This window comes from Siphateles boraxobius, unplaced genomic scaffold, assembly GCF_051911475.1.
Source record: "Siphateles boraxobius isolate OS27281-9 unplaced genomic scaffold, OSU_SipBor_1 77, whole genome shotgun sequence".
Taxonomy (NCBI): domain Eukaryota; kingdom Metazoa; phylum Chordata; class Actinopteri; order Cypriniformes; family Leuciscidae; genus Siphateles; species Siphateles boraxobius.
In genome coordinates this window covers 20881528-20906322 of record NW_027509205.1, presented here as the reverse complement: position 1 = coordinate 20906322, position 24795 = coordinate 20881528, and the positions used below count along the sequence as shown (strand labels likewise).

General features: G+C 36.6%; 2 protein-coding genes across 3 annotated transcripts in view; one reads left to right on the top strand and one right to left on the bottom strand.

The window, feature by feature from the left end:
• The window catches only part of LOC143725550 (uncharacterized), a 63231-nt gene that overhangs the window by 1016 nt on the left and 37420 nt on the right, over nt 1-24795 (bottom strand). The window contains exons 1-4 of one of the 2 annotated variants that reach the window (XM_077218031.1): nt 2742-2882; nt 1327-1653; nt 1110-1169; nt 30-110 (exon numbers count right to left, since the gene is read on the bottom strand). In XM_077218031.1, coding sequence (XP_077074146.1) covers nt 30-110; nt 1110-1169; nt 1327-1653; nt 2742-2799 — 526 coding nt within the window. In that variant the 5' untranslated portion in view covers nt 2800-2882. Of the gene's footprint in view, nt 1-29; nt 111-1109; nt 1170-1326; nt 1654-2741; nt 2883-24795 lie in introns of those variants that run through there. The other variant, XM_077218030.1, reaches the window with a different exon arrangement.
• LOC143725557 (uncharacterized) lies at nt 12511-22864 on the top strand. The gene is made up of 4 exons (XM_077218044.1): nt 12511-12806; nt 18949-19287; nt 19556-19659; nt 20899-22864. The coding sequence occupies exons 1-4, from the start codon at nt 12746-12748 to the stop codon at nt 20965-20967; spliced, it is 573 nt and encodes a 190-aa protein (XP_077074159.1). The 5' UTR covers nt 12511-12745; the 3' UTR covers nt 20968-22864.

The following is a 24795-nucleotide window of genomic DNA, read 5'->3' as shown; positions in this document are numbered from 1 at the left end:
ACGTCATTGTGTCAAAAAGTTGATTGTACCTTGATGATTAGGGAAGAACTCGTTTGTTTGTGGATGGGTGGCGCTGTTGCTCGCGTGTGATCCCTGTGATGTAGGCCTACCTGTGGACAGTTATAGTTTGTAAGGTTAAAGTTATTTGAATGCTTTTTAAAAGTACTGGCAGTTTGCTGTCTGTCACTTCGTCCTAACTATTAGTGATGATTAGTGACACTTTCGAAACACTGCTTAATGGAGAAACGGATCTTTTGTTTCGATTCAGTGGTTCAGAGCTTCAATCGCGCCAAGTCAGGTGATTTCAGGAAACGAGGATTTGTTACGTCATACTGTTTCAAACACTGATCTATAGGCCTAATGTCATTATATAGATCAGTGATTTCGAAGCATTGTAAAATCCTGATGATGTGATTCTAGATGAAGTTGATCTGGTGAACCTATGAATTAATACTTTTTTGTAATTAATACTTACAAAAAAGAAACTGATTGTCCAGCCCTGACTAATAACACAAATCAAGGACTACAAATTAATTATGTAATATATAAAAAAATTTAATGGTATTTATGTGTATATTACATTTAATAGCATGTGCAATTGGTTTTTAAAAAGTGCCATAACTCATTATACATGTTTGTACTGAGTTTCGTTGCATTTACATTGTTTTGACCAGCAGTCTCGACCCCTCGAAACAGCCAGTTTCGAAACAGTAAATCATTTTACGAAGCAATTGGTGATTCAGAGCTTCGAAAAATCCTCGTTTTCCCATCACTAGTCCTCCTAACTAGGTGCAACCTGTCAAGTTTGTGTGCTATTAGTCATTTTTCTGTCTCCATTGAAAGCCAGACAAATCACAACTAGATATTAAATGTCTAATGTTGAAATAATCAGGAAATTAACTTTATTGAAGTGTTGTTTTTTTAACTTTGTATAGTTAACTTATGTTTCTAGTCTTATTGTGATTCATCAGTGCAAGATGTTTCAAAGAAAATGTTTTACACTTAGTGCCCTGCACCCCTCCTGACATGAATATCAGGAATCATGACGACAATTTTTAGATGATAATTGTATGTTCATTACAGAAAGACAGATATAAACAGAGACAGACCTGTAGATGTGTGTACAGTAACTGCTGAGCTGATGCTGATGGCAGGAACAGTGACCGGTGCTTTAGGACGAGAGGAAACATGTACATCACCAATTTTACACTGAAACATATATAATTAGACCATTTGAGATCCTATTAGCAGTTATTATCCTGAAGCTTATTGCTTTGATCCCATATTATTAGTTATTTTTCCATATTGACTGCAGTTGTAACTTACCATAAACTGCCACTTCGTATTTCTGCACTGTGACCTTTTTATTAACAATGATTACTGCTTTATACAGTCCAGATTCATTAGTCCTGATGTCTGTGATGGTTAAAATGCCTGTTGCTTGGTGTAACTGTACTCTCCCAGTGAGTCTCTTGTCATAATGTGTGTATATTTTCCCTTGATACATCTGTGCAACACGAGTACTTTGTCTGTCGCTTTCAAACGTCCACAGAATCTGAACGTCTCCATTTAGATCATGAAGTCCCGGATGCAGATTGAGGAAACCTCCCTCCTTCACTTTAACTGTTTCAATGTCATCAACCTCTCCTCCCACTGAAACAATATGAAAACAGGTTTAATATACAGGTAAACAAACAAAACAATATCCTATAATGAGACCTGTTACTTTCAACAAATGGTCGGGTAACTTTATAAGAAAAAAACTTGATCGTTAAAATGCCACATATGTCTGTAAAAAACGATAACCAATAATTTTAAGTGTAATTTACATGTATGTGTTTAGAAAGTGAAAGCTAGAGAAGATGAGAAATGCAGAGAAAGTTTTTTTTTTTTGGTGACTGTCAGTGCATTGGGTGTAAAACACAATAAAATATCTATCAGAGGTTCAATAAGATCTGTTACTAAGGATTTTAAACAAACAATTTAACAAACAATACAATGCGTAATGCTTTGAGAAATACATTTTCTTTTCTGTACATTTTTCCATGCATAATATAGTGTACGTATCTCAGATAACCCCGCCACTGAACAGCACACTGTAAAAAATTATATCACCAGTTATGACAACATATGTTTTTACATTGCTTTAACCCAGCAAAATAAGTTATGCAAAACATTTTTTTCATACAAGATTCAACTGATTTTCAAGTCAGTTTAATGTAATTTAAGTTTAAATGACTTGAACATCCAAGTTGACTGTACTTAAATTTAAGGCAGCAACTTTATTTATTTTTTACAGTGTAAAAATAACTAAATAATTGCTTTACACAATGCAATTTGTGGACAGTTCTTGGCAATAAACTGAATTATGGACCAGACCCTCTGCTGTCTAGTCGTTGACTATAAGCTGATTTTTATAAGCCCGGAAAGTGAGATCACAATACATATTTCTTGCAGCACTGCAACACTAGCAGACACTTTTGTGGTTTGACTGAAAGCGATCTGAAGAGTGGAAAAGGAAGTTGGTCATTATGAGTGTTTAAACAATAATGGTCGGAAATCACCTGAGACTAACCTTAAAGTGTTTCTTTGAGAATAGTTTTCTTGAAAAAAAAAAAGTTTTTTGAAAATTATTCACAGCATACACCATCAGTTACTAAATATGTTCCAATAAGTTACTAGATGAGGGAATACTAAAACAAATAAAAAAATTATAATAAAATAAAGTAAAAATACCTTACCCAGTTGCACACTGATGAAACTCAAGACAAGAGCCAGAATACTGATGGACATTTTCATGAATAATCAAATATTCAGTGTTGTGACAGAAGCTCAAGTGATGAACTTTTTATAAAGATATTCTCATCAAGAGGAAGTGACCGCTGTCTTGCTGTCATGGGAAGGTACGAGTGTTTTTCTGAAACCGTACTTCCAAAGTCCTCTTCCAGTATCATATAACATCCAATTCTGCACCAATGGCCATCAAGCTGTTGAGAGAAGAGCCTCACCAAGACAGATGAACGTTAGGAGTTCAGACTCATAGTCCTGATGTCTGTGATGGTTAAAATGTCCATTTCTTGGTCCAGGTCATAATGCATGTACATTCTCTATTGATGCATCTGTGCAACACAGTATCTGAACGTCTCCAGATCATCGACTGAACCTCCCTCCTCCACTTTAACCGTTTAATCGTCATCCACACCTCCACCCACTGAAACAGGTTATACGCGAGTAAACAAACCCTGGTTACAGTTACCTCCATCATATACGAGAAATAACCTTAAGTGTTAGACGTAATAGTCAAGTGAATCTCAACTATCAACCCGTCAACTAGTTTTCAGGTTTAAAATGGATATCTAATGGCAACTGAACACACTACCAGAATTGTTAGTTTTTCAATTAAATAAACCATGATTTTCTCACTGCAAGTGGGCCTTTATTTAATGTAGTGTGGGTAATATATATATATATGTTCATGTATACTGTGAATAAAGCAATAACATTTCATCCATTACGGGATAGTAAATGAGCGACCACATTGTCTGTATTGCAACACTATCGCTCTGAGATTTGACATAGCATGATCTAAAGAGCTGTAAAGGAAGTTGATGTTTTTTGTGGTTTCAGAAAGTGTTGTATGTAAATGGATTGGCCTTGACCAGAAGTTGCTTTTAACTTTAAAGAGTGAAACCAATAAAATGTGGCACTTTTTAGTTGAACATAAACCAACTTTTTTGCAGGAAATTAAATTTAAACAAATAAAATATTAATTGATAAAAAATATACATATATTTTTTGTTTGTTTCTAATATGAGCTGTGTGTGAACATGAAGACACACCGTTAAGTTCTACAGGCAGGAAATTGTCACTCTTTCCACTCTTTTTTTTTTTAAATGTGACTTGTGCATGTTATGTGGGCAAAATGTTTAATTTCCCCCCTTATTTATTATCATGTTATGGTAAACATCAAGAGATGGACTTCACAAGTTGGGTTATTCTTAGAAACCGAATTTTACTATAAAACAATAACTAAAACAAAGAACAGTCACCACAACCTACATACAATGAAACCTATTCGCGTGTTTGAGCGCCCGCACATACGTCATCATGCGACGGGAAGCTCGCGCTCAGGACTATCGTGAACGCGCTCAGGATCGTTTGCCGAGGCTGTGGATTACAGGTAATATGTTGTAAATAATGTTTTTTTCACAGACTAAAAATCTTCTTTACTGTTCTGCTGAAAAAAAAGCCACCTATAGATCTTGGATGGTCTGAGAGTGAGTAAATTAACTGCAAATTTTAGTTTTGGGATGAACGATCCCTTGAAAACAATGAAAACAAATAAATATGAGAACATATACAAATTTTAATTTTTAACATTTTCTAATTGTATTTAATATGCTATTTTCAGAATAGGCCTACTGAAATTAACTTTTTGAGGGGTGGCATTTTTACCTTTATCACATGCATTTTGTTTTGTAATTCAATGTATGCATAATCTTTTACGTCAAATTCTTAAAGTTAAAGGGTAACTAAACCCTAAACCAACTTTTTTTAGTTAATGATCTATAATAATGGGGCTTTATTCGTGCTGTTCATTGATTCGAGTAACTTTTTTGACTTTTGGGTATAAAGTGTTTTAATTCTACAATATATGGTGTAGAAAAGTCTGAGTGCTGCCCTCTTCAGGTTGAACAGTGGCTACTGCAGTTGAATTTTCCTATTGGATGTTTGGGGTGGCAGGTGATGTAAGCAGGTTCCAGCTCACCTTGCCCTTGGCAGTATAAAAACCATCTTGTTACGTCAAAACCACTGTTTGTCAGTTTGGTTTGAAATGTGCGGGGGTCAGAGACGCATTCGGAAGTGCATTTTCAGAAGTGCTGGGTACAAACTAGAGGTCTGCACTCCCGCGGGTCCCGACGCACAACAGTGCGGCGCGGGACAAATTTTTAAAGGTCATTGCGGGAGCGGGCGGGATGATGAGGTGCACTTGCGGGTGCGGGCGGGAGGGATGATACGCTGCACTCCCGCAAATGAAATATGAGTATTAAGTAAAATATATAAATGATTAAAGTAGCGTACATAATTTGTAGTTGTGAGGGAGATTCTGATTGGCAGCAATAAAAACGTTTTAAGCAGCCTAAACTTGTGAATGTTGTCGGGTATGGCGGGGCCTAATCTCACGCACACTTGTTTAGAGACAATTCCTTTCCCGCTGCTCCGAGTTCGAATTCGAAAGCTAGTTCAAGTTCAAAATAGACAGCATGGACGAGGAACAGAGCGCCTCTAGTGCTTCAGATAAAGTACTGTTGTGAATATTATGCTGTTCGTAATATGGGACCAATAAATATGTTACCAATTATTGGTAAGGAATTTTGTGTGCACGCATTTTTTTCCCCAAGACCTTTCGTCAGACAGAAAGTGCGGGCGGGAGCGGGACATTATATCACAGATGCGGGCGGGAGCGGTACTAAAAATGACAAATCTTTGCGGGAGCGGGCGGGAGCGGGACTGAACACTGCGGGAGCGGGCGGGAGCGGGTCTGAAAATTGTGTCCCGCGCAGACCTCTAGTACAAACTTGTCAAACTGTGCAGCCTCTCTGCTCAACCCGTAAATAAATGCATCGATCCGCAAAATTTGTTTGAGTTCTTAAATGGTCTGGTGGTAGATCTTTTGCCAATCGTGTCAGAGGTTACGGATTCTAATAGAGTGCCGAAGTTATGACGTCACTTTGTAGGCCAAAACGCGGAAGTGAGTTAGCATTTTAGCACTTCCGGCTCACTCGCCCTAAAGTCTATGGTTATTTTAATGGGTTTTTGCTAAATCGCCTGAAATAAGGTCTGTGGTTAACAAAGCCTCTAAATATTTTCACGTTTTGATCTATGACATAAAACACACCAGTTATAACCTGCTTGTGGTTTTTTAAACTTTATTGTGTCTGCTTGTGGTTTTTTAAACTTTATATAGGCTTCAAAATGTATACATTTTCGATTAACTTGTAAAGATTATTGATAGACAAAACGCGTAAGGGTCACAACTCTTTGTTCAACACAGATCTTATTTTTTGGGATTTTCCAAAAGTCTATGGGGAAAATGCATAGCTTTTCGATCGAGGGAACCCATGCGCCGCTAACTTCCGAGTTGTCCTACAAAGTGACGTCATAACTTCGGCACTCTATTCCCCACTCATATAATTTTTTTTTCTCTCATAATAACGGAATATGTTCATCAGTGATTACAGCCTATATCAAGCAGGGACACGTTTGTGTGCGTTTTATTTTGTGATTTCAGTCTCCACAACGGCGAGATCGAAGAGCGCGTCCGAATGTGAAGACAAGAGAGCACTGTATCCATGACACTGATAGCAGCGGCAAACGAGCGCTCCGCTTGATTTCTAAAACAACACATTTTAGCGCTAGATCTCTTGTTTAATAGCGAACTAAATGAATGCTCTGGTAGTTAACTTGAGATGTTTTATTTATTTGTATTTGGTTACGGTCATGGGCGTAGATTACGCGTAATGCGTACATTACTTTTTATACAATGTAAATTCGTCCCCCGCACTTTTTCATAGGGCAAGTGTTTCAACGACAAGCTGAGGTTTTCACGGGTGTGTATACATCGATATTTAAAATCAAAAGAGTCAATGACTTCACGTTTCCATGGTAATCAGTCACTCGTGCATTAGCTTACGACACGCCCGCATCCGCGTCGAATCCATCAGTTTCATAGAGTTCAAAATGGCAAAAAAACTCTTCACTCCTTTTTCACGAAAAAGTTAAGCACTGTAAGTTGTTATGTAGTATCCGAATTGTGTTGCACAATGATGAATAACTCCGCCTATTTCTCTTGTTGAATAATTAACAGGTTTTGTTGTAAATTCACTACCCGAACAAACATGCCATATTTTCAATCTTTTTTTACTCGTAATACATTTTATTTTCACAGATATGTTATCAAAGCCCTTCAATTTAGAATAAACATGGTGAATGTTAATGCTGAACTTGTATTTTCATGCATTAACAGCCACGATCTGCTTGAATCAGGCAGCGTTGTAACATGCGTACATGATGTTTATCATAATTTGGTAACACTTTACAATTAGATAAAAAAAAAAGTTTGTAGACAAACTTTAAGTTCTCTTGAAAAAGCCTAACTAGAAAGTTTGTTGTAGTTTTAAAAGCTTGAAGTTTGAAGGTTTTCAATTGGAAAGTTTTAGTTTAGTAAGACAGACTTTGTTTAGGCTAGTAAGAAAATGTAATTTTGCCAAAAGAAGAACTTTTATTTTAAGTAAATGTTATTTTAAAATCAGCTTCAGTGTGATATTTAACCATATTATCATGCTTAACACTGATAATTTGAATAATTGTAATGCGATGATCAGATATCAAAATCAGAGAATATCATATGTTTGTGCAGTTGGATTATTTATTTTTAACAGCAGATTCGGGGCACTCAAAGTGCACCAGATTAGTGAATTTATCTTTAAAATGTAAAAAATCTTCTTTCAGGGGGGCATGCCTCCGGACCCCCCTAGAGGTACAGAGATCCACCTACGAAAATACTGTGGTAAAACAGTAGACTATATGATGGTCTATGAAAAATACACATTTTATTATCTTATTAAAATACATGATCAGGATTTTACCACCTTCGCCTAGTTTTAAGCCAGGAAAAACCCTGCATGTGCAATATAAAGTACTGGACAACTTTCTTTCTTTTTTTCTGCTTTATTGCTTTAAAATAAATAGCATATTAAGCCAATTAAGCAAAAATCTGTCAACAAAAGTCTGAAGAAAAATAAAACTGGTATTACACTTGACATTCTGTCCCCCTCACTTTTGAAATGATGGCTACGCCCCTGGTTACGATACATCCGTACAAGTTTCCGCTCAGCCCCGCCCTCGGTCTGTCTCCTCCATAGATATCATATAGAGACTAGATGCCCTATTGGCCGCTGTGGCGCAAGAAATGCGGCCGCCATATTAAGCAGGTCATACTCCTATTTGCGTTGCATAGCAGCAGTAGATGCCAGAGCACTGTGCAGCATATTCCTGCTCAAATCGGCGGACCATCGCTCGGGGATTACTTTACACAAGTAAGATTTAACATTTAACATTACCGTACTATTAGTTGTATTTTGTGAACAAAATATTCAATGTCCTGTATCGTAGCTACGTGTATGACCTTTGCAGCAAAAAAACCCGCGTGAAAATCCGTTCGGTTTTCAGTGAGATATGATTAATTAAATGCGCTGGCAGCTCATTGCACCTGCCAAACAGATTACACCGAGCGGAGCGAGTGACCGGTTTAAGATGGCGGCCCCACGGCTCGTCCGCGCCAATAGGCAGTAGCGGTCGATAGGGCGTCTATCTATATGATGTCTATGGTTTCCTCTATCTCCGCTGGGCTCTATCTATTGCCAGTGGGTGGAGCCAGGCTCTGACCAGGGGTTTAGTTACCCTTTAATCAATAAACTCAATTAGCGATCTGAAATGATGGAAATTAAGCTAAAACCGCCAATAGTTGGTAGCAAATCACTGTTTTAATGAATACATCAGTCATTCAACCGATTGGTTCAAAACAGCTCATAGATTCAGGTGTAATAGTTTGGTCTCACACAGACACTAGTTAGTGTATTTGTGCGTCAGAAGCAGCTCAGAGCTTTAAATCTGCATCTGTCTCTTCCTTCACAGGCCAGAGACTCAGAACGCTGTATCTGTCAGTGTTTCACTCACTCGGGTCGGAGACTCAGAACTTGGTGTGTCTGTTCTGGTTTCAGAAGGATACGGTGTATCTATTAATGTCTCACCGGACGGGAGACTCAGAACAAGGTGTTGAAAGTGTACATTATCCCTTTCCTATGTGGAGATGTTAGAGGACCACAGACACAGAATAGGCCTATCCAAAACCAGCAGGCGCTCAATGAGAGAGAAGAAACTGGAGGTATGAGACTCTTAAATGATTTAAGGAAAAGTTCATAATCTACATCATCTTTTTGTATGATTTTCTTTCTTCCGTGAGAATTTCTGCTGAACATCAGAGCTGCTGCTTTCAATACAGTGAAAGTGGATGTGATTTTTTTTAATTTATTTTTTTACCTTCAAGCTACAAATTTGACAAAGTAGAATTATTAAAAAGTGGTGGTTATTCCAAGCTTTTTGATGTCATTTAATAGCTTTATCATGTGACAATAATCATTATTGACTGATAAATCTGCCCTCTTCCTTTGTTTTCCTAATGGTGCTTGAACTAAAATTCTGTTTTACTTCCTCACACAAAACTGTCTTGGTTTCAGGAGAACTTTTATGGTACTTTTGATGTATTAATGGTGCTTCTTTTTTTTATTGTCAAACTAGATTTTACATTTTGTAAAATATTTCCATTTGTTTTTCATGGAAGAAAAAAAAGTAAGTCAAACATGTTTGGAAAGACTTATTTGAGTTAATGCATTAATTAAATTACCTTAAGCATCTAAAATAGACTATTGTTCAAAAGTACTTCTGATCATCAAGGCTGCATTTATTTGATTCAATATCCAGTAAAACAGGAATATTGTGAAAAATTATTACAATTTAAAATAAATGTTTTCTATAGAAAATATTTTAATAATTTGTGATATAATTTTCAAGATTCTTTGATAAATGAAAAGTTAAAAAGAAGTGTTGATTTGAAATATAAATCTTTTGTAGCATTATACATGTCTTTACTGTCAATTTTGATCCGTTTAATGCATCCTGGCTGAATGAAAGTATTCATTTCTTTAATGATTAATGCAACACAATTAATGATGCAGACGAATTAAAATTCTGCAGTAAAGCAGCTCTAAGAAAGACAAGTTTGTCATTCAGCTCGAGTCAAATTCAGTTCCTGCAAAATACTGAAACAAAGTCAGTTCTTCTATAAAGTTATAGTTTGTATATAGTTTGAACAGCAGTGTACTTTGTCTGATCCATTGATTGACTGATTATCACGTGTTCTTGCAGGAATACAAGCAGAAGCTGGCTCGTGTCACACAAGTGCGGAAGGAGCTCAAGTCGCACATCCAGAGTCTTCCGGATCTGTCTCTCCTCCCGAACGTCACGGGCGGCCTCGCACCGCTGCCGTCTGCCGGAGATCTGTTTTCCACTGACTGAAGCCTCTATCAGACTCAAAGTCCTCTAAGACACTGGCTTCCTCCTGACCACAGAAACACCAGAGAGCAGAGCGACTGACAGATCCCTCGCCCACTTTTGTATTTCAGTAGTTCTCATGCCAGCCAACAAGGTTACGAACCTCACAGAGATCAAACCCACCAGTCGATCCGCCATTAAACCGGACTCAGAGTGTGGAGATTTTGTTTTGGTGTGACTTTGCTGTGGAAAGCAACCATCTTTTGCTTTTGTCTTATACCTGTAGGTTTTTAGTTTTAATGCTCCAAGTACAAATTTTGCTTCATTTTGGTTTTGGAAGAGACTAAACATGAGGATTCGATTTTAAAGCCCTCACTTCTATAGACTGAGTTCATGATATCGAGAAATTAATTAGGAAACTCATTCTCAACATCAAACTGATATATTTTGGTTACAAACTTGATCTGTTCTTCTTCAAATTATTATTTTGCTGATAAATACAACAGATGTGCTGATATTTGTGGAAAAATACAGTGTGATCCCATTTTCTTCTATAGTCACTGTATGTTTACAGTGTCTCTCATTAAATATGACCGAACACATTCAACAAAATGCATTTTGATACGAGTGAATTCTTGATTATCAGAGGGATGTGTACATGATGCTGTGAAGCGTCTATAGAATATAAACTGGCCGAACATATGTGTGTTTAGAATCTAGACAATACATCAAGCAGATATAATAATGAAGTTAAGCTATTTCTAGAGGTCTTGTTCGTTTTTCTTAAACATATTTATATGTACATACACACACACACGTGTGTGTATTGTGTATTGTAGAACACATGTGTATTGTAGAACCCCTGGCAGATAGTATGAATCACCACACTTCGAGGATGTTCATTCAGCTTTTTTTACTTTATAGCAAACAAACAAATCATAGATATGACACAAAAAGTTTTTGTTCAATAGCTTAACATCTTGGCTTCATGAAACATACCCACAAAAAATTAACTGACAACTTTTTATCAATGGCATGTCTTTTTCCAGATCAAGTGGGGGGGGAACATTATGGAATCACTTTATGTTGAGAAAAAAATTATGGATCATCTTTTACTTTCCATTTCTAATACAAATTCCAGGGCGTGTCTAAAAAGGCTAGTTAGTTAAAATGGAGTGCTTACACACATTATTGTGCTGTCGGACTTGGCTAATTGAAAGAAAACATGGCCCCAGCGAGAGATTTGTCAGTTGAAACAATGGAAAGGATTATAAAACTCCTTCAACAAGGAATTTCAACACGGACTGTGGCCAAAGAAGTTGGTTTCTCCCAGTCAGCTGTGTCTAAAATTTGGTACAAGTATAAACTAAATGGGAAGTTTATAAAAGGAAAGCATACAGGCTGACGTCAAAGCGTCAGGATAGAAAACTCAAAGCAATATGTCTTGAAAAATGCACAACAAAACAATTGAAAAACAAACAGGAGTCTGCAAAGAAATCAGCTGAATGAAATGGGATTTACATACAGAAAACCAGCGCCAACACCAAAACAGAAGAAAACAAGATTACAATGGGTTAAGGAGAAGCAAACGTATATTCAGTGATGAATAACAAATCTGCATTGGTCAAGAAGATGATATTGGAACTTTAGTCTGGTGCTTTTCTAATGAAACATATAAAGATGACTGCCTGAACAAATTCCCCAACTCATTTATGGGGCTGCATCATGTCAGGTATGGACCAGAGATGTCAATTATTATCTCAACTATCAACGCACGGGTGTAAAATGAAATTTTGGACACTTTTCTCATTCCATCCATAGAAAATGGGTTTAGTAATGAAGTCATTTTTCAGGATGACAATGCGTCTTGCCATAGAGTAAAGAGTGTTAAAGCTTTTCTTCAGGAAAGGAATATCAACTCGATGTCATGCACTGTCAACTGCTATTCAGGAAAGTTGGAAGCAGGTTGATGGGGAATATTGTTTTTCATTAGTGTTTGCCTCAAAGAATTCATCCTGCCATAAAAGCCAGAGTTGAAGCAATAAACTAGGGTACTAATTGTGTTTTTTTGTTTGTTTTTTGTTGATGATTCAGTTAATCATTAAGTGATTCCATGAATAGCTAATGAGCAAAAACTTTTTGTGTGCGTCAGATATCTGTGAATTTTTTTTTTTTTTTTTTTTTTTGCTACAAGGTAAAAAAGCTGTGTGAACGTCCTCTGATTGTGGTGGTTATTCCATAATTTCTCTCAGGGGTTGTATTATACTTATGAACTAATTCAAATCTGAAAATCTGGCACATTGTTAAATTGAGGCCATTTTATCTACATCAATGCCCATGTCGTCATACCAAGAGAAGAACTCTCTTCCACATCCGTTTACATGTGGAGTCTGGAGTGTGACTCATAGGTCTCATGACTCGGCAATAATATAATGCGCAGCGGAGCAAGACTATCACGCCACCAGATACAATTGCAAGGCGTGCCTCTAATTTTCTTGCCCCCAATACAAGAATTTACTGCAGCTTCTTTCTTCCTGAACATTCACGGGGATTCAGATTATTTTACAACAGCAGCGCTGGTTTTGTATGAGTGAGGTTGGATTGTCAGCGTCGTCGTGAGAGCCTTGATAAGATGCCTGGAACTGTTTCGACTTCCACTGTAAACGCAACTTGTGTCACTATGAAGCTACAAGGTAAGACGTTATAACATTTCAGAATTGCACGACAAAGACGTCTCAGCCTCTTTACATTTGCATGTTTTAAAGTTAGTGTTAATTTCGTTAAAGAAATCTATGACGAAATATGTTCGTTTACGCGCAGGCTTTTCCCATGACTGGCACTGGCCTATCGTTGTCGTAAAAACACGAGACTAAGTACTTAAAAAATAAAAACTTGACCAAAACCACTCTTTGTTTTTGTAGAATGAAAAATACAAAACATTACAGACTGTTTTTAAGCCGCTCCGAGTCAGGGATTTCAAGAATTTAAATCCCCCAAACAGAGCTTTATTGTTAAATGAACACGTGTTGTAATCCTACCCATTGTTTTAGTTAATAATTGCAATCTAGCAGCAACCATGTGCTCTCGGCACACTGTGAAAGAAGCGCCGATGATTTGAAAACATGAGGGGCGGGGCTGGCTGCAAAAACCCACGTGCTGCCTCTCGTTAGGCTTGTTCGACTTGAACCGGCGCTGCACAGACCGATCGGTTGATGACATCAAAGTACCGCGAGAGCGATTCAAAAGCATAAGGATTCGTCGCTCTCTAATCGCTCTCGCGGTACTTTGATGTCATCAACCGATCGGTCTGTGCAGCGCCGGTTCAAGTCGAACAAGCCTATTGTCAAAGTCCTCTGGAGGTCACATGTGGTTGCATACGTCATCGAGGCGGTCTCATCTAAGAAAATAAAGTAACCGTTGGATTTCAAAGAAGGAAAGAATTTACAGTATTATACTCCTCACGATGAATAACAGTACATTTTATTACGGTTAATTTTCTTAAATAAGACATATTGATGGCGTTTGCAGCCTTCAAATGCGACCGGAGGACGCAGCCTTCAAAATCAGTCCATGCACTTCAAAACCGGCTCAGCTGACAGAAATCGAAAATGGAGGAAGTTACTCAAACAAACGCTTGCTCGTTTTTTCTTTTACTGTCTATATTTTTTACCCGGCAGCTGCTGTTTACACAAGAGGCCCTGGAGTTTAAAATAGTGAATTTTAACTACAGTAGGCTACAACAGCAATTACTAATACAGATCGTAGACCTGGTTGGGATACATGCAAAATTATGTCCTTCATAAAAAAGAAGGTCCTTATATTCCTCATGCTTTAGAAGAGCTGTTATGCGTGTTACTTGTTTCACGTCAGACAAATTATTATAGCCCACTAATTAAACTGAAGCACCTTTGTAGATTTCTTGTATGATCATATTATGGGTAACACTTTAGAATACGGTTCCTTCGTTAATGAATAACTACACAAGAACCTATGAATAACACAATATTAACAATCTAGTAACTATTATTAACTAACAAGAAACTCTGATTAACGAACTAGTCAGTAATAGCGCACGGATGAAAGTGGTAGTTCACTATTAACTAATCAATAACTACTATTTTTTTAATGCTTCCCAGAGAACTACTGAAAAAGTTTATTAACAATCTAGTAACTACTATTAACTAAAAAGAAACTCTGATTAATGAATTAGGAGGTAATAGTGCACAGATGAAAGTCATACTTCATACTTTTATGGGAATTACTAATTATTTGGATCCGTATTCTAAAGTGAAGATCATGGGAACTAACTAGTAATGACTCAAGTGTTAATACATGATCTAGTCATGATTTGTGCAACCAAACACAAAAGTAATTTTAAGCGTTTGAGATTTTTGGTGAACTTTAGTATACTTTCAGTAAATTTCTTTAGTAGTATAGTAACACTTGAGTCATTACTAGTTAGTTACCATGATCTTCACTTTAGAGTACGGATCCAAATAATTAGTAATTCCCATAGAAGTATGTAGTAACACATGAGTCATTACTAGTTAGTTCCCATGATTCTTACAGTAGTTACTAATGAAAAGCCAATAAAGTGTAGAATCTTCTCACTCACAAGACACACACTCACAAGACACACACACACACACACACACACACACACACACACACACACACACACACACACACACACACACACACATATATATATATACATATATATATATATATATATATATATATATATATATATATATATATATATATATGCTAGGAGACATACATATATATACATATATATATATGCTAGGAGACATACATAAAAACAATTTTTTTTGTGAGGTAAGTTAAATAATAAATTCAATCTATATGGTACTTGGATGGCTGATGACTCAATATGTTCCAGTCGTCACCGTGACTCTAGTCACGTGATTCAATGTCAGTCCAGAGGAATGCCGGAAAATTGGCCACAGGACAAGTAAGGTCCCGAGTCCCGACAACTGCATTTAAAAATCCATTTCTTTAAATTATTCAGTTGATAAATAGACAGCATAGGCCAATTACAAACAGCTTACATATTGATAATGTAAACAACCTTGTGTATTCGTTTACGGTAGCAGTTCAAATGTTAATGTAGTGCTAGTCATTTATCCTGCATTGGTTATTGATTAGTTCTGTATGAATTATGAACATTTTCAGTTGTTCTCTGGGAAGCATAAAAGAATATAGTAGTTATTGAAGTACCACTTTCATCTGTGCACTATTACCTCCTAATTCGTTAATCAGAGTTTCTTTTTAGTTAATAGTAGTTACTAGATTGTTAATAAACCTTTTTCAGTAGTTCTCTGGGAAGCATAAAAAAATAGTAGTTATTGATTAGTTAATAGTGAACTACCACTTTCATCCGTGCGCTATTACTTACTAGTTCGTTAATCAGAGTTTCTTGTTAGTTAATAATTGTTACTAGATTGTTAATATTGTGTTACTCATTGGTTCTTGTGTAGTTATTCTTTAACGAAGGAACCGTATTCTAAAGTGTTACCATATTATGTAGGCTGTCTCGTCATAACAACTTACTGTTAACCATGTATTGCATAACAGACCATAAAACACGAGCTCTGCTAAAAGTAGCATAATTACAGGAAGTTGCGTGAAAGATATTCCAGATGAGGAAGTGCGGCACGGGTTGTAAACTTAAATAAGATTGCATCACCAGTACTTTAAAGAGACCAGAGAGAATATGTCAAGAGACAGCTGTTGATTGTTATGACTTTAGTAATAATAATAAAAATAGATATTATACTGTACAACATGACACTACAAAATGAAAGTTTGAATATTTACAGTTGATATTACTGAACAGTGTAATATATGTTTAATTACCACAAAATGGAACAAAAAATATATGAATAATGCACAGATTGAACAATTACCTAGCAGATTTTATAATAATAGCCAGATACCTGAGCTTTGTACCTCTGTTTGGCAGTAGATCATTAGATTCATTTGATCTCTTATCTCACTCGTGCTCAAGAAATGTGTATGACCTGCATAAATGTCAAATCAAAATAATGACATCATCATCCCAGAGAATCCTGCAGAACCCGTCGAGGGCGTCAACAACTTCAGTTTACAATCGGCTGAACTGTACCAATGTCCAAAAGTCCCCTGAATGTTCACACCCTTTAGTCTTCATGCTGTGACATACACCTAATGAGAATAAATCAAAATATTGTAAACACAAATGAAAACATGTTAATGCCACAAATGTTAAAAAGCAAAACAAATCATCTATTACTTTGGCCTGATATTGATACACCCCAAATATAACCTATTACTGCCTTCTCCAATGCAGGCTTTATGATCAAAATGTTTGTTTCAAGTGAACTTGATTATTTAAAAGATTCAATGTTAATATCAAATAGTTTGTATGTCAAGACTATGCAATTGTTGATGAGTCTATACTACAAAGAATAATGCTAACTCTTTATATGGGGAACAATTCTAGTTTTTAACTGGTTGCTTATTAGCTTGCATATATTGGCTGTTTATTAGTACTTATAAAGCACATATTAATTCCTTATTCTACATCCATTAACCCACCCAATACCTAAACTTAAAAACAATAATATATAATAACATTAATAATATCAAACCATGCATATGAGTTGACATTCTCTGGATTTGATCTTAAAGGTGAAAGTGCAATAATTCTAATGAAATAGTGTGTGTCTGACATATCTCAGACCAGCAATAAAAAAACTTTTTTTTTTAAAGAAGCATTGAGATATAAGTTACATTTATAGCACATATGTCATTAAGAGTGGAGATGAAACAAGCGCATCCTACAGTATAACTCCTGATTGTCTTGTGTTGTTCTAAGCCACAGTATATTATATTCTAATACATGGTAATTCAAACTGAAATGGTTACATATTATTTTAATTAGTAATGAGGGATTATTTAAGTACGGCTCATACAAGTATGACTTCAAAAACTTTAATAAATTAATAGAATGATTTTGATGGTAATAGTAATAATAATTATTATTTTAGGGGTTGAGAGTTTCTCCTCCCCTAGGGAAGATAACTAAACTGGCAAGGTGCTTAAAATGGTTCAGTATGCTTAATAAATTACTTTTGTGAGAAAACGGCTAAATGCTTAATTATTGACAGCCTGTCCACTAACCTTCAATGTGTTAAATGTTTGTTTTGGAGTGAGCTGTATATGAAGTTTAGAACAAAAAATGTTATATAAGAGAAGTCTCGAACGACAGGTATCATTCAGTGTACAAATTTATTCCCATGGTATCCGCAAGTCCACATACAGTGATTTGACTGATTTCAGTCGTAGGAATTTGGGACACTTTTCGCCACAATTTTTCGTGTTGTTCATAAATTTTTTAATAGGCAAAAAAAAAACATTTAAGGGATATACAGTACAGAAATAGACAATATAGAAAATAAATAATGAAATCAAGTAAATTAAGTAAAATGTAGGCTATAAAATAATAGAAAGGGTTAAGTATAAAGTTAAAAAAGAACTTGCGAATAAGAATTAATTAAAATTTCCTGATAATTTACTGTCTCCCACGTCATCCAAGATGTTCATGTCTTTCTAAAAGAAATTAAGTGTTTTTTAAAGAAAATATTCCGTGATTTTTCTCCATATAGTGACTTCAATGGGGTCCAACGGGTTGAAGATCCAAATGTGAGTTTCAGTGCAGATTCAAAGCCTCGACACGATCCCAGCCGATGAATAAGAGTCTTATCTAGACAAACCATCTGCCATTTCCCCCCTAAAAAAACAACAACATTTATATACATTTAACCACAAATACTCGTCTTGCACTAGCTCTGTTATGCGCCACACATTATGTAATAACGTTGAAAGGTCAAGCGTGAAGGAGGTAACGACCTAGTTTACAAAGCGAACGCCATTTACACACACACACACACACACACACACACACACACACACACACACACACACACACACACACACACACACACACACACACACACACACACACACACACACACACACACACACACACACACACATATATATATATATATATATATATATATAAAAGTAAAACAAGGATGGCGGATGTTTTTGAAGTTGGTGGAGAAAATTTGATGTTTTTCGCCCTACCCTACATTTATGAACCGGAACACGTGTGTCCTTTCAACTTGAATACGGAAAACAAGACGAGCATTAGTGGATAACAAGTATATAAATGTTTATTTTTTATATAAAATGAGCGATGGTTTGGCTAGATAAGACTCTTATTCCTCAGCTGGGACCATGTGGAGACTTTGAAGCTGCATTGATGCATTGAAACCGTTGGACCCCACTGAAGTCACTAAATGTAGAAAAATCCTGGAATGTTTTCCTCAAAAAACACAATGTCTTTTCGACTGAAGAAAGACATGAACATCTTGGATGACGTGAGGGCGAGTAAATTATCAGGAAATTTTAATCCTGAACTATGGTAAATGGACTGCATTTATATAGCGCTTTCACAGACCGAATGGCCACCAAAGCGCTTTACATAGTTGCCTCACATTCACCCATTCATACACACATTCAAACACCGACGGCGGTGTCAGCCATGCAAGGCGCCACCCAGCTCGTCGGGAGCAGTTGGGGTTAGGTGTCTTGCTCATGGACACCTCGACACTTGGTCAGGTGGAACCGGGGATTGAACCACCAACCTTTCGGTTTGTAGATAACCTACATGAACCACTGAGCCACTGCCGCCCCTAATAAAGAACTAATTCTTTAAATGCATATGTTGTTTAAAGTAATATATGTTCTATACCTTTTCAGTGGTACTGTTGTTTCTTCTGGCCAGCTGTACAAGCTCTAATGTTCCCACGACTGTGAAGACCGTTCGACAGGGAGAGACTGTGAACGAACCCGTTTTAAACATTTCTACACTGGATGAGCATGATCAGCTGATGGCGTATCATCGAGGAGAATTGGGTGCTCAATATTTCTGCAATAACGGGACATGTAAAAACCAGCCTGCATTGGTGTGCCAGTTTCAAGTTTCCCTAGGGTATTTGTGTCTCATCATCCCAAATGTCACTGTCAGTATCTCTGGCAAATACAAAGTAGTTCTCAATGGACATAAGACTGTCCGGAACTTCATTCTTCAAGTTGAAGGTCAGTATTTTACAGTAATATTGTGAGTCATAACTGATGTGAGTCATTCCTGCACTTGTAGCATGTTGGCCTCAGTTGTGTCCTTCATGTTTACATTGTTTGATGACTAAATTAAGGTGTCAAGAAGAATAAATGTTACTGTCCTCATTGCAAACAGTAATACTGCTTTAGTAAGATAATCGGATTCTGATATGAGCTGATTGAGGTATATCTGATGTGTGAACTCGTTTAAAGTTGTGTTTTTTCCTGTTTTTGCCATCCTTTACAGAGGGTCCACAACGTTCACAACTTTCCATCTTAGTTTGGTTAATCCCTGTAATCGCAGTACCTTTAGCAGCTGCCGTCTTCTTGTTTATTTTTTTAAACTACAAGGTAAGTCTCATAATATTCATATTGGGATATGTACTTAGGATTAAAACATTATATACATATTTACTTTTACTCTGCACAAAAAATTCAATCGAAATCAATCCACACATCAATCACCCTTCAAAGAACTTTAATTAAGTTAATTTTTCAACTATTTTTTTGTTGTTAAGCCCCACTGTAGTCAGTAATTAAATCCCTTAAAACTCACCAAAATTAGATATTTAAACGTTTTTTCCTGTGAAAAAATATTCTTCTTGCCTTAAAATCGCTTGAATGCAACTCTGCACCCTTGCCTCATTTAGTATGAGCGGTTCTATGAATATGCAAATGAGTTCCGCCTCCACTCACTCACACAGCTCAGAGATCCACTCGCTCAACTTACTGAGGTAAACGCTGCACAATGGTATCGCTCTTTACAACGTCAGACACATAGCGATAATTATTATGATTAGCCTTTTGCTTGACTATGTTATCAAACAGCTAACAATGTGTTGCTAATGTTACACAAACCATGCCATTTTCCCATTGGCATCTCAGAGTCAAATTGTAATATACATCATACATCCGCTATATTGCTAAATCTACCCGATATTTCATATCAACAGAAAAATATACCGGGATAACCTGGCTTCTCTCAAGACTCCCCTGCTAGTTCACTGTTAATGATATGCTAAAGCCCGCCCACACGTTGATCTGATTGGTTACAAGGTAGTTTGTGACGTCAGAAACACCAGCGATTTCAGACCGTGTTTTTGAGACTGTCTTTGGTTCACTGCAGTTTTAAGCAGAAAATACTCAGCAATGCTGTCGACTTATGAATTTACACATGGTTTGTCTTAAAGCACATTTAAAACACCACATAGACAACATTAAAAACTTGATTTTCACCACAGGGGGACTTTAGATTAATTAGGGAATTTTTTTTTCTGAAAAGCCTGTAATCGGCTTTTAAATTACCGTGTTCATTGTAACAACTTGCCCGAAATAGTGACAACATGCTCAGTGTGTGTGTTACATCGCTTTTCCTGGGTAATAAATGTGTACTAAGAACTTTAAGGTATCTAAATATGAATTGACTATTCACTGGAGTAAAAAGTAAAAACTGTAACAATCAACGTCAGGCTGGAAGAATCAGATTTATTTTGTGCATAAAAAGAAATCCTTAGTAGAAGTGGCTCTCTGTGAGAATGGCGATATGCATCGCTTAAAATAAGAAAACACTGATCACGTGATGTCGCACAGATTTTAATCGTCATCGTCGTCATCATCACACTGAGGATTGAGCTTCTCTTCGAGCTGTGCAGCATCTGATGTGATCAAGCAGAAATACAACAGTGGCAATCCCCACCAGACCAGACAGAACCAGTCTGACCAGAACCTCAGCCTCACCACAACTCCCCACAGAGTCTGAAGATTTTGTTTGTGGATGGGTGATTCCCTGTGATGAACCTGATGGACAAGAGTTTGTAAGGTTAAGTTATTTGAGTGTTTTAAATGTCCTGGCAGTTTGCAGTCTGTCACTTCCAAAGACAGGTCACCTTGTCCTAACTATTATTACTGATGAGGGTCAAGGGCGCTTTCGAAACACTGCCTCATGAAAAAACGGATCTTTTGTTTCGATTCAGTGGTTCGGAGCTTCAATCTCGCCAAATCAGGTTTTAAAAAAAAAAATTATAAACAATTGGATTTCAGCAAACAAGAGTGCTTCAGGACAGATGTCAGATATCCTGAAGCAAGTTAACAAGTTAAACAAAACAAAAAGGAGCAACAAGAGAAAGAAAAAGAAAAGAAAAAAGCTAAAACATTTCTTTCTTTTTCCTGTGGACACATTCAAGCTCTCGCCAAATCCAGCCTCAGGTGATTTCAGCAAACAAGGCTTCGTTACTGTAACTTACGGACAGAGGCGGTCGGATCCATGTGCAGAACTTTATTAGAACTGGAACATAAGCAGAAATGAACCAGGCACACAAATAATCAAGGGCAATCCAATAACTCGTGGTCGAGGTAGGCAGCACAGGTTCGCAAACAGTCCAGGATACAGGCTAAGGTCGAGAGTCCAGGGAAACACGGAGAAACAGAACTGGGAATAACGCTCAGAAATGCACGCTTACAGTGTAACAAGACTTCGCAAAGGACAGAGGAGAAACACAGGTTTAAATAAGGAACTCAATAAACAATAATGAAACACAGCTGAACATAATAACATAATGAGTCCATGGGGAAAAACATAACACAATGAGAGAGTGCCCTCCAGTGGCTCTCGAGGGCACTACAGCTGCCGATCGTCACAGTTACGTCATAATGTTTCGAACCATTTTAAAATTCTATGGGTTTGCCGCTGGATGACGTTGATCTGTTGAATCTATGAATGAGTGTCATGTAGATTAATTTTTTTGTAAAATTTTGATTAATTTTAATACTTACAAAAAAGTAAGTGATTGTCAAGCCCTGACTAATAACACAAATCAAGGAATGCAAATTGATTATTTAATATATTAGCATATTTAATGGTATTTAATTATATGTATATTACATTTAATAGCATTTCAATTGGTTTCAATTGGTTTTTAAAAAGTGCCATTACTCATTATAGGCCTACATCTTTGTACTGGGGTTTCGTTGCATTTACATTGTTTTGATCAGCAGATGCCGCCAGTTTTGAAACAGTAAATCATTTTACGAAGCTTCGAAGAGTCCTCGTTTCCCCATCACTTATCATAGCTTGGTGCAAACTGTCAAGTTTGCGTGTTATAAGTAATTTCAGTCCCCAATGAAAGCCAGACAAATCACAACTAGATATTAAATGGTTAATGTTGAAATAATCAGGAAATTACCTTTATTGAAGTGTTTTTTTTAAACTTTGTTTATTTATCTAATGTGTCAAATGATTATGAGTCAATACTCCCACTGTTTAGTGCAATATCCTACAACTCAGGTGATACTTATATGTAGATTTATTTATTTATAATATTCAAAACACTGTAAATATGTTCATAATCTGTAAATCTGAAAATGCCTATTCTGACTAAACCCAACTGTGATACTTTTATTCTCATATATTTATATTTTTATTTTTTATTCTTAGAATTTGTAGTATTATGTTTGTTGTTGTATCTGTATTTGTATATGTCCACTGGAAGCCTCAGTACCAAAACAAATTACTTGTGTTTGCAAGCACACTTGGCAATAAAGCTCTTTCTGATTCTGATTCTGAAAGACTTATTTGAGTTAATGCATTAATTAAATTACCTTAAGCATCTGAAATAGACTATTGTTCAAAAGTACTTCTGATCATCAAGGCTGCATTTATTTGATTCAATATCCAGTAAAAACAGGAACGTTTTCTATAGAAAATATATATTAATAATTTGTGATATAATTTTCAGGATTCTTTGATAAATGAAAAGTTAAAAAGAAGTGTTGATTTGAAATATAAATCTTTTGTAGCATTATAAATGTCTTTACTGTCAATTTTGATCCGTTTAATGCATCCTTGCTGAATAAAAGTATTAATTTAAATTAATTTAAAGAAAAATATTAACCCTAAATATTTGTCAAGCCACGTTTATTTCTATGCACTTTGTATAAAACAGATTGTTTCAAAGCAGCTTCACTGTAAATAAACAGGAAAATAACAGAATTAATGATGCAGACAAATTAAAACTCTCAAGTAAAGCAGCTCTAAGAAAGACAAGTGTGTCATTCAGCTCGAGTCAGTTCAGTTGCTACAAAATTATGAAACAGAAGCTGGCTCGTGTCACACAAGTGCGGAAGGAGCTCAAGTCGCACATCCAGAGTCTTCCGGATCTGTCTCTCCTCCCGAACGTCACGGGCGGCCTCGCACCGCTGCCGTCTGCCGGAGATCTGTTTTCCACTGACTGAAGCCTCTATCAGACTCAAAGTCCTCTAAGACACTGGCTTCCTCCTGACCGCAGAAACACCAGAGAGCAGAGCGACTGATCCAGATCCCTCGCCCACTTTTGTATTTCAGTAGTTCTCATGCCAGCCAACAAGGTTACGAACCTCACAGAGATCAAACCCACCAGTCGATCCGCCATTAAACCGGACTCAGAGTGTGGAGATTTTGTTTTGGTGTGACTTTGCTGTGGAAAGCAACCATCTTTTGCTTTTGTCTTATACCTGTAGGTTTTTAGTTTTAATGCTCCAAGTACAAATTTTGCTTCATTTTGGTTTTGGAAGAGACTAAACATGAGGATTCGATTTTAAAGCCCTCACTGCTATAGACTGAGTTCATGATATCAAGAGAAATTAATTAGGAAACTCATTCTCAACATCAAACTGATATATTTTGGTTACAAACTTGATCTGTTCTTCTTCAAATTATTATTTTGCTGATAAATACAACAGATGTGCTGATATTTGTGGAAAAATACAGTGTGATCCCATTTTCTTCTATAGTCACTGTATGTTTACAGTGTCTCTCATTAAATATGACCGAACACATTCAACAACAAAATGCATTTTGATATGAGTGAATTCTTGATTATCAGAGGGATGTGTACATGATGCTGTGAAGCGTCTATAAAATATAAACTGGCCGAACATATGTGTGTTTAGAATCTAGACAATACATCAAGCAGATATAATAATGAAGTTAAGCTATTTCTAGGGTTCTCTTTTTGAAACATATATTTATACGTACAAACACACATACAGAACTGTAAGAAACCGGCTGAATGAAATGGGATTTACATACAGAAAAGCCAGACGAAAACCAGCACTAACACCAAAACAGAAGAAAACAAGATTACAGTGGGTTAAGAAGAAGCAATCATGGTGTGGATGATCGGATGCAAGCGATATTCAGTGATTCAGAATAAGGAATATGCATTTGTCAAGGAGATGATTCTGAAACTGTAGTCTGGTGCCGTTCTAATGAAACATATAAAGACGACTGCCTGAAGAAAACTATCAAATTTTCCAACTCATTTATGATGTGGGGTTGCATCATGTCAGGTAAAGGACCAGGGGACGGGAGATGGCAATCATTACCTCAGCAATCCATGCACAGGTGTACAATGACATTTTCAGGATGAAAATGAGGAAGAGTGTTAAAGCTTTTCTTCAGGAAAGGCATATCAACTCAATGACATGAACGGTCAACTGCTATTTGAGAAA

Coding starts and splice junctions, on each gene's coding strand:
- LOC143725557 (XM_077218044.1), top strand. CDS start 12,746: ATGCCTGGAACTGTTTCGACTTCCACTGTAAACGCAACTTGTGTCACT. Junction 12,807..18,948: donor TGTCACTATGAAGCTACAAG/GTAAGACGTTAT, acceptor ATACCTTTTCAG/TGGTACTGTTGTTTCTTCTG. Junction 19,288..19,555: donor CTTCATTCTTCAAGTTGAAG/GTCAGTATTTTA, acceptor CATCCTTTACAG/AGGGTCCACAACGTTCACAA.